This window comes from Colias philodice, chromosome 30 (genome assembly GCF_061535455.1).
Source record: "Colias philodice isolate Cphi_HAF_F1 chromosome 30, ilColPhil1 Martin Lab GWU primary, whole genome shotgun sequence".
Taxonomy (NCBI): Eukaryota; Metazoa; Arthropoda; class Insecta; order Lepidoptera; family Pieridae; genus Colias; species Colias philodice.
The window spans coordinates 787,101-797,052 of NC_143115.1; the positions used below are offsets into that span (position 1 = coordinate 787,101).

The 9,952-nt window shown below is 35.3% G+C and overlaps 1 protein-coding gene across 1 annotated transcript in view; it reads right to left on the minus strand.

Annotated features, from left to right (window-relative positions):
- Nucleotides 1-9,781, minus strand: part of Sos (Son of sevenless guanine nucleotide exchange factor) — a 44,932-nt gene extending 35,151 nt beyond the window's left edge. Inside the window, exons 1-8 of the mRNA XM_089713327.1 lie at nucleotides 9,453-9,781; nucleotides 6,620-6,739; nucleotides 6,223-6,354; nucleotides 5,278-5,454; nucleotides 4,348-4,557; nucleotides 3,184-3,313; nucleotides 2,056-2,159; nucleotides 1,280-1,447 (exon numbers count right to left, since the gene is read on the minus strand). Of these exons, the coding sequence (XP_089569453.1) occupies nucleotides 1,280-1,447; nucleotides 2,056-2,159; nucleotides 3,184-3,313; nucleotides 4,348-4,557; nucleotides 5,278-5,454; nucleotides 6,223-6,354; nucleotides 6,620-6,739; nucleotides 9,453-9,548 (1,137 nt within the window). The 5' untranslated portion in view covers nucleotides 9,549-9,781. The remainder of the gene's footprint in view (nucleotides 1-1,279; nucleotides 1,448-2,055; nucleotides 2,160-3,183; nucleotides 3,314-4,347; nucleotides 4,558-5,277; nucleotides 5,455-6,222; nucleotides 6,355-6,619; nucleotides 6,740-9,452) is intronic.
- Nucleotides 9,782-9,952: the final 171 nt, after the last annotated feature.

A 9,952-nucleotide genomic window follows, 5' to 3' on the forward strand; every position in this document is an offset into this window, starting at 1 on the left:
GAATCGAGAACTGTTGCATCAAATGAACATCACTAACCACAAAATTGGACAGAAAAATGAGAACAGAAAAATGAGAAGACGCTATTCATTGCTTGTTATCATACGACGCGATCTTTACCGTGCCAAGTAAAAGCCGCAATGTATTCCGAATCATTCCGTATGGTTTGGTATCCATGTTTGTCACGATCGTTTTCCACAGATATTCTTTATTTGATTTAAAAATAAATAGTGCATATTCTGATTAGAAAATTACTTACCGGTGGAAGGAAACATCTCCGATAACTCGGCCACTCACAGCTGTGGAGTTTCTACAGTTTATAACGGCGCAATTCGGCATTTTACTTTATTCAGCTTCACGTCTTTCCTTGGCGAACTGCAAGCGCGGACTGAGTGTAGGCCAGCGTCAAGTAAGGTTCATAAACTTAGTTTGGACACGGGAAGTACATACACTCGCTTAGTCTATCTTGATACATGTCTGTGGTATAGTCGCTAGTTGGATTTATTAGTAGTTTTGGGCAGCATATGTATACTTGATGTTATGTTTATTCTTAAGACAAATGGTTTATTTTTACCCTAGGGTCAATTTTAAGTATTTTGCGGGTAGTTTTAAAGTACTTAAACTGCTTCAAACGCTACTTGGTTTTATTTGTAGCTTAGTTTGCGTAGCGTAGTTTGGCAGCACATGTACACTTGCTATTTATTTCTATCCTCGGTAAAATAACTTCTTTTGACTTTGGGATTGGTTATTAGTATTTTGCGGGTAGTTTAACACTAATAACTTGTTTAAAACTCTCTCTATCATCACTAGTGGGCGCTATTTGCAACAACGCGAGCACATAGCTGTGGTAGAGGAACACGTGGGATACTGGAGTTAGTAGTAACTTGTAGCTTTGGGTCATTGTTTTATATGTTATATTTATTTGTATACTGAGTCAAGTTGATTTATTTTTATATAGGGATCAGTTTTATGTATTTTGCGGGTAGTTATATATTAATTACCTGTTTAAAACTGTCTTTATTATATATAGAAGATTCTATCTACAGCAATAGCCAAATTTTTACATAGTTTTTTTGGGGGGTAGTTTTTGATAGTCACGTATTTAACTTTTTAAGTATTTTGCGGGTAGTTTTAAATAACATACCTGTTTCAAAGCTATTTGTAGCTTTACTAGCATATTTATACTCGATATTCATCTTTTTCCTGGGCCAACCTGTTTTTTTTTTATTTTATCTTTGTTTATAGTAGTTTTTGGTAGTCTATGGTAGAAAATACACTTACCTGTTTAAAACTCTCTCTATCATCACTAGTGGGCGCTATTTGCAACAACGCGAGCACATAGCTGTGGTAGAGGAACACGTGGGATACCGGAGTTAGTAGTAGTTTTGGTAAGTAGTATTTGACGGCCAGACGAAAACCGTGACCCGCTGTGTCTAGACGTTCCGCGAGCTGTATGAAAAATAAAGATTAAAGTCATAATAGATTTTTTTGCAAAATTTCTAAACATAGAAAAAAATTATTGACATTTTTTAAGTGTACCTACAGACATTTTTAAACAAATTTTAATGCAAATAATTTATAACTTTCAAATAAAGTACGATCACTGATGTTAGATTTTTCTTTAAACAAGATTAAGGTACAGTTTCACCGCTTGCTGATAATATTCTTGATAGACGATTTTTACAATTTTGACATACATTTCAAATCGTATTTTACAGATTTTGACGTGACAACGTCTTATAATTCGATAGAGCCGGCTGCACGCACGAAAAAACATGACTCATGCGGCGTTACCTCGCTCTGAGGCGTTCCATGTAAGGCTTGAAGTGCGAGCGAGAGCGCGGAACGAGCGACAAAGAAGCACAATCGGACGTCACGTTCAACTATCGTCAGTAAACCAACTTTACAGACAAACAATTTTTTTATCCTAAATATCCATTCACATTTCAGGTTTACCTTTTTATATTAATAAGCTAAGGACATAGAACTGTACGACACCTAGTACTATATTTCTAGGATATTAGGACAATTTAGGACATAACATTAGGTATAATCACCTCAGGATCGTCCACGATCCTTTGCAACGCGTCCCTCGACTCTTTCCGTGTGACAATGTTCGCGTACCGCACGTACGCGCGAAATTCCTCTACTTCTGCCAATTCTGTAATATAATTATATTCCGTATCTATACATTTATACATTTATACATTTATACAAATATTATAAAGAGGAAAGGTTTGATTTTTTGTTTGTTTGTTTGTTTGTATGAATTGAATAGGCTCCGAAACTACTTGGCAGATTTGAAAAATTCTTTCACTGTTGGAAAGCTACATCATTTCTGAGTGACATAGGCTAGGTTTTATCCCGGAAACCCCACGGGAACGGGAACTATGCGGGTTTTTTTTTGAAAACGCGGGCGAAGCCGCAGGCGGAAAGCTAGTTTAAAATAAAGGTAATTTATGTCCAGTATGTAAAGCACAAAAGCCGATGTTGATGATAACATTTTTCAAATATATCGTTAAATTTAGGCCAACATATACAAAACCCGAATTGATGTTAATGAACATTTTTGTGAGTATTAGAAATACAGTGGAACATAATAATATGAGAAACATTTAATATAGTAAATAAATAAATATTTTTGACACAATTTTTGTATAATAAAGTAAAAAAATTAAACTGTCCAATACGTAAAATCTAAAAACACTAATATTACTATTTTCAAACATTCATTGAAATAATTAAACTAAAACACTTTCTTATATCGGTTAAATGCATAAATTTATGGACACATTTTAACAAAGTCCTTTTTTGTTCCTAAAGTCCTCATCAATATAAGGATTGACAACTATCATTTTTTGAAGAACTTTTCAATATGAATCTACACAAAACAAAACCACGGGCAAAGCTTATTAAATTTTAACGTTACTTTTATCAATGTTAACGTAGTTTAGTCAATAAAATAACATCTATACTAATATTATTAAGGTGAAGAGTTTGTTTGTTTGTTTGAACGCACTAATCTCAGGAACTACTGGTCCAATTTGAAAAATTCTTTACGTGTTAGATAGCCCATTTATCGAGGAAGGCTATAGGCTATATATCATCACGCTAAGACCAACAGGAGCGGAGCACTGCGGGTGAAACCGCGGAGCACAGCTAGTCTAGTTATAAAATGTATTTACCTTCAAAACAACTGCCAATATACGGTTGCGGTGAGTCCTGTGACATTTCCATAGCGTCTTCCAAATTTCCCAGCAACGTTACCGTTAATTCGTAAATATCGACTATGTTGCCGAATATCAACGATATTGTCTGTAACAAGGGTTAATTCGATTATTTATTCATTCATGATCAAATTCCTTTCATCTTCTGTCTATAATTTATCATGTAAAATCAGTAATAACATGTATTTATAAAATGTATATCTTTTTAAAAAGGGTCACACTAAGGGTCGATTTTTCAATGCTTGGATAAAACTTATCCGTCCAATAAAGTATTACACGATAATATTAAAATGTCACGTAAACTGTCACATGTATAAAACTACCATTTCAAACACGAATACGTTTTTGAAATGGTAGTTTTATACATTAGGCGCTGACTCCACGAGCGAGAGAATCGCGACGAGTCCGCCCTTATATCGTCGGATAATCTCCACGAACGAGCGATAATTCCGCCGCGTATCGTCACGAGTCGTAACGGAATCGCAGCGTTTCCGCGGCGACTCGTAACGGTATCACCACGTTTCCTTGAAGAGAACTACGAGAAGACCAGAGGCAACGCTGAAATGACGCTGACTTGACAGCGGGCCCGCCGCGCGCTCGCCGCTAGCCCGCTGCTGGTCGCGGCGGGCTAGCGACGATGTAATGACGTTTCGCACGCTCATTGCCACTCGTCGCATCGCGGCGATAATATCGCCGTGTGGAGACGGTTCCATAGAGAGTGTATAGAAATACGTGGCACGACGATAATATCGCCGCGATTCTCTCGCTCGTGGAGTCAGCCCCTTAGAGCGAGCGCGCACGAGCAACTTTGTCTCCGCAACTATTTTGTCTCTCCCATCAATTTGTATGGGGAGTTGCGTCGCTACGTGCGCGCACTTTCATACTAGCCCATGGGTGGGAGAGACAAAATAGTTGCGGAGACAAAGTTGCTCGTGCGCGCTAGCTCTAATTTGACGAATAAGTTTTAACCAAGGATTGAAAAATCAGCCCTTAATGGTTTAATCATATTAGTGGTATAATAAATCCATTATACCATTATAATCCATTATATTATTTGATATTTTCTCACAAAATCTCACCAAAACTCACAAAAACTCACACTTCACCATTTTTTCAACTCACCCGCGTATCAGAATGCAGTATCTTCTCCAATTCATCTTTAAACACTCGTATAATCAAGTTCAGGTCCCTCAGAAAGCTTCGCTCATCGGCTAGTAAGTCTCTCACGAGTTCCCCGTACGTTAGCGAAGCCCTACGCCCTCGATCTAGGGCTGTGACACCAGCCGCTACACCGGCTAGCTCGGACTCTTGGTAGAACATGTCCATTAACAGCTGAAAATAAATGTTATGCCATCATAAATACCAAAATTAAAGAATTACATTTAAAATAAAATGCATTAATTTGTGTATCGTAAATAAGTCATCTATATATATAATTATAAAACTCAAAGGTGACTGATATAGTGATCTATCAACGCACAGCCCAAACCACTGGACGTATCGGGCTGAAATTTGGCATGCAGGTAGATGTTAGGACGTAGGCATCCGCTAAGAAAGGATTTCCCGAAATTCTTGCGGGAACGGGGAAAAACGGGGATGCACGTACAAAGTCGTGGGCGGAAGATAGTTTAGTATAAAAGTGAAAAAATTACATCATACTAATAGTATAAACGCGAATGTTTGTAACAAGGTAGAGATAATTTTTTTGTTCACAATCGATCACAATCGATCAATTTGCAGATATTCAGCGGTATTTTAAGAATAAGGTACAGAATTAAGTTTGTTACTGTTTAAAACGAAAACCACTGAACAGATTTTGATGATACTTGGCAATGTAGCTTATGTACTAAAACTTTCTTTAGCATGTAGGTTAGCATCCGTTACATATTTACATATTTATACATTGTATTAATAATCATAGAAATACAATACTTTATAGAACCAAATACTTGCTATAGAAAACATATTTATTCTTTAAATTCCTAATTTATTTTTTAATGTAGTAGGTAAGTGAACCTTAAATTTATCTACCAATGAAATAATTTAACTAACCTTATCAGCGCACATAGCAGTCTTAATATCACCACTCTCGATAACTTGATATCCCGATTTTTGCGATATCTCCTTAACGAAAGTCCCGGAGAGTCTCAACACATCCGTGCTAATGTACTCCAAGATGGCCGTTATAAAACTCGTCACGGACACGTCTATTTTATGAGGTAATACTTCCTGAAAATTAAATAAGTCGTTAATAATAATAATGGTTAAAGAGACAATATTGAGGAGATAGAAAAATGCTTATAATGTTACCTTTTGATGTTGAAATTCATTATTTCGTGGCAGTAATGTTCAAAGAGTTTAAACTCTGCCTAATAGACGCGTAGGTAGAGTTTTGTTTCGGATAATTTTTGTTGAGTCTTATTAATTATTGCATTGTGCGTTCAAGCTAAGAATAAGAAAGCCAAAGACATATCATGATATCTATGTGTATAAACCACCTCCTCGGTACAGTGGTTGACGCGTGAGCGTAGAACCGAGGGGTCATGGGTTCGATTCACGGTGGAGACGAAAAAAAAAAAAAAAAAAATGTCTCGGTCTGGCAGGACACAGAAGGCTGATCACCTACTTGTCCCTAAAGAAAAATCGATCAGTGAAACAGATGTATGAATAATGCATCTGCCCCCTACCCCACTACGGGGACACGGGACTTCACTTTTTATGTGTATACTTCGTATCGACTAGTGTCATTTAAATATCCGATTTAGGTAGTTACTTATTCTTTTTCACATTTCAAAAACGGTTTATTATTATTTTTTGTTTTTATTACCTATATCTTACATCAAATGTAAATACAAACGTCTTGTTACTTTATTGCTTTCATAAATGAACATAAAAAAATAAAAAATGGCGCAAATCCGATCCCATTCTCAATTTAATCGGTATGTACATTGTACACATTTAAATTATATTACAAACTAGCGATCACACAATACATACCTTCTGCAACAAATGATGCAATTTATCAGCGGGCAGGAGTAATTTCCTCCTCTTTTGCACATCTCTCGCCTCCGTGAGCGCCCACCTGTCTAGCGGGTTTGGAAATGTCCGAGCCACGCGCTCTTCCACGTCCTTGAAAATAAATAAGATTAGTTTATGTGATAGAAAATTGGTTGTTTGTAAAGTAGGTTTACGATCGAGATGTTTACGTGATAACATAATGCAGTGGCAGCGCTCGAGATGAGACGGGAGATCGGTCCGTCTCTCTCTCGTTATACCTGCGATCGCGCTCGTGAGGTTTTGGTGTGACACAAGTTTCTGAACATGTCACCCGACTAAAACCATTTTACAGACGTTATCACGTCAAAAATCAATTGCTGTTTGTTTGTTTTCTCACCTGTATAGTAACCGGCGCCGGTATAGCGCATAGCATGGATAGCAACCGCAGACAGAGCGACTCGACAAACTCTAGCGCACTCTCTTCAGCTGTTAATGTCGGATGGAGGTTCTCGAGTATCTGGAAATTTGTGAGAGTTGTCGTTATTTACTTACTCTGAAATCCATTAATTTATTTATTTATTTGAAGGGCACACAGGAACATTTAAAAGAAAATAACTTGAACATAATCTTTGTTCTTAAATTTAAAATCAAAATTAGTTGGTATTCTGCTGTTTTAAAAGAATACAAACACTTTGAATCTAATCTTTTATTACTAGAATTAAACTGAAATATTGAATTACAATATAAAGTTTTCTTATTCTTTGTAACATTATTACAGTAAATAAAATTTTAAAGCCTAAAATAATAGTCTAAACTCCTATGGGTCACCTGTGTCCCTGCATTGATAACCAATATAGGATCATCATATTGGCTTAAAGAACTTTATTTATCTCATAAAAATGGACAATACAACATCTCAAATCTTTTACACATATGAGAAATAACAATTTTGCAGTTAGTATAACACAATCAGCTACCGAAATTGGTTAAGTATGTCTTTAATTTATTTTTAAAAATCAATGAGGATTCTTTAATTACTTTAGGCAAGCTATTGTAAAATTGTGCAAATATATCAACTTAGTAGCTCTACTTTTACATGAAAATAATGTATGTAGTTAAAAAAAGCGTGTGTAACGAGCACCCGTGTCAGAAGTGAAATTTCTTTATAATATTGGTAAGGTTCAAAAATACCAATATCGTTGCATCCATGATGTGATGGTATTGCAATGAAGCGACCTTGACATTTTAATCTCAATGCGCCTAAAGAAGTTTCACTTCAAAAAACTACAAAATATTTTTTCTCATGAAGTTATTGTATTGTCACCGATCCTTGATAAGTGTACAAAGTTTGATTTAAATCTGTCCGTTTAAAGTATCAAAATCGAGTCTTAAGGAGTCGGTTACATACAAACATACAGGTGAAGCTAATTAAAGCAAAAACACCTGTATATGGTAATTATATTTTACATTGAAATATTATTTTCTGTATTTACAAATTTACTAATAGGTATACATGTTTGTAAATGAAATGAGTCATACTATATTTATTGAGTGAGTCATTAAATAAAATCTGGGGGCACGGCAGTGCCCCCGCCAAGTCGAGCAAAAAAAAAGCGGCACGGCCGTACCATCCTTTTCTCGAAGCAATTCGGGCCTTTTTCGACCCCCTATAATTCGGTTGTGGATAAAGCAAGAAACCTGAATCTTCAGTAACTAATCCGGCATTGTATAAACATGGAATATTTAAAATTTCAGTCAATTTGAACCAGTAGTTTAAGAATGACAACTTGTTAAAGTTTCTAAATTTTGTCACTCACTGACTCACCGATCATCAAAAGTCCAAGGCACTTCTAGCAGACTTAGAAGCTTCATATTTGGAATACATATAGAGTTTAGTGTCTTAATCATGGGAAAACTTAAATATTTTGTAATTTCGGTCCAGTTTTCCAAATACACCAACTGCATCAATAACTTTGTAATCCCATATAAATATATGGGATTACAAAGTTATTTATGCAGTTGGTGGTTGGTGTGGTATCAAAAAGAAAGGCTCTACAAAAAGAAGTGAGATCCCATCAAAAACATCCTGTAAAAAACCCAAGTCTCGCAGCTCAGTCTTTCTACCGTCAAAAGTTGTGAGATCCATGTAATACCAAGTCGGTTAATCTATTTAGTGTCTACTTGAAGGACCTTCTGTCTTAAGTTATTACATAAGTTATTATCATGCCAATATTAAAAATATTTAACGTTTTAAACAAATAGATCGACTTGGACATCGCATGAAAACAAAATGAATATTACAATATTATATTAGATTCTTTAGTCTCTCGCGCCTCACGCGATTGAAACTCTCGTTCCTGTTGGTCGCTGGTCCGTCGTGCTGTGTAGTGTGATACATACTTATAATAATCAAATCAAGCGATGTCCAAGTCGATCTATTTGTTTAAAACGTTAAATATTTTTAATATTGGCATGATAATAACTTATGTAATAACTTAAGACAGAAGGTCCTTCAAGTAGACACTAAATAGATTAACCGACTTGGTATTACATGGATCTCACAACTTTTGACGGTAGAAAGACTGAGCTGCGAGACTTGGGTTTTTTACAGGATGTTTTTGATGGGATTGAATTATATATTAGTCACTTTGTACATAAAAATGTTGTAATAATATTTATGAAAGAGAAATTTGTCTTTCGTTGTTATAACAATAATTTTGTCACATTTAAAGTAAATTCCAATATTTTTTATTAAATTTGGCTTAAATTGCAATTTGTTAAAAGAGATATTACCTATATTGTAAACAGATATTAATATTTTGATGGAAACATACTTTCTATATTATCATGTTTAATATTAACAATATATTTTTTTTACTAAATAGTAATTCATAAATAAATTGCATCTTTTCAATCAATTTTACGCCTCAAATTGTAAATATTGTCTACTGGCCTCATTATTTATATTCTCGTTTATTATCCGATATGATATAATAAGTTTGATAAGCAATTTAATTATTATTACAAATCGATGACTAGACGACTGAATGACAATAATCTTGAACTTGGCCTATTACTTTAGTGGCCTAGAAATTTGCGTATTTACCAAACTATTACCCAAATACGCCAATTCGATCGATTTGAAACATTAATCACGTAAATAGAGTCGATTTCGTCGTGAGAAAGACGAATAGTACATTGTTTTGAGTATTGACATATTGTATACAAACCTTTCTAAACGAACTGAGGAACAGGCCCTTCCATTTGCCGACGTTCTCGGGGTCCTGGAAGTCGTACCCCCGACTCTCCTCCACCGTAGGCAGCATCTTGCACCAAATACCCGCGACGAATTCATGTAAACACACTTAAACACAACACCACATTCGAAGTATCTCCCATCAAGGGAACATCACAGCTTCCACACACATAACAAAACAAAAAGAAACGAAACTACAAAGTTCGAGTAAAAAATTGTTCACGTCTTGTAAAGTATCTGTTTAATTTAAAACAGGATCACGGATAAAATAATCTTAGATTCATCTAATCGGCAAAACGACGCCATTTTCAATTTATATATCAGTCTGATCTTCAAATGACAATACATGAATCCGAAGTTTACATAACTAATAGTGATTGGCTTATCATGTCTGATGTCATAGAATCTTTTGATCACTATTGGTGCGGAGTAATGACGTTCTCAAGGTACAATCTTTCATTTGAAATAATAAAG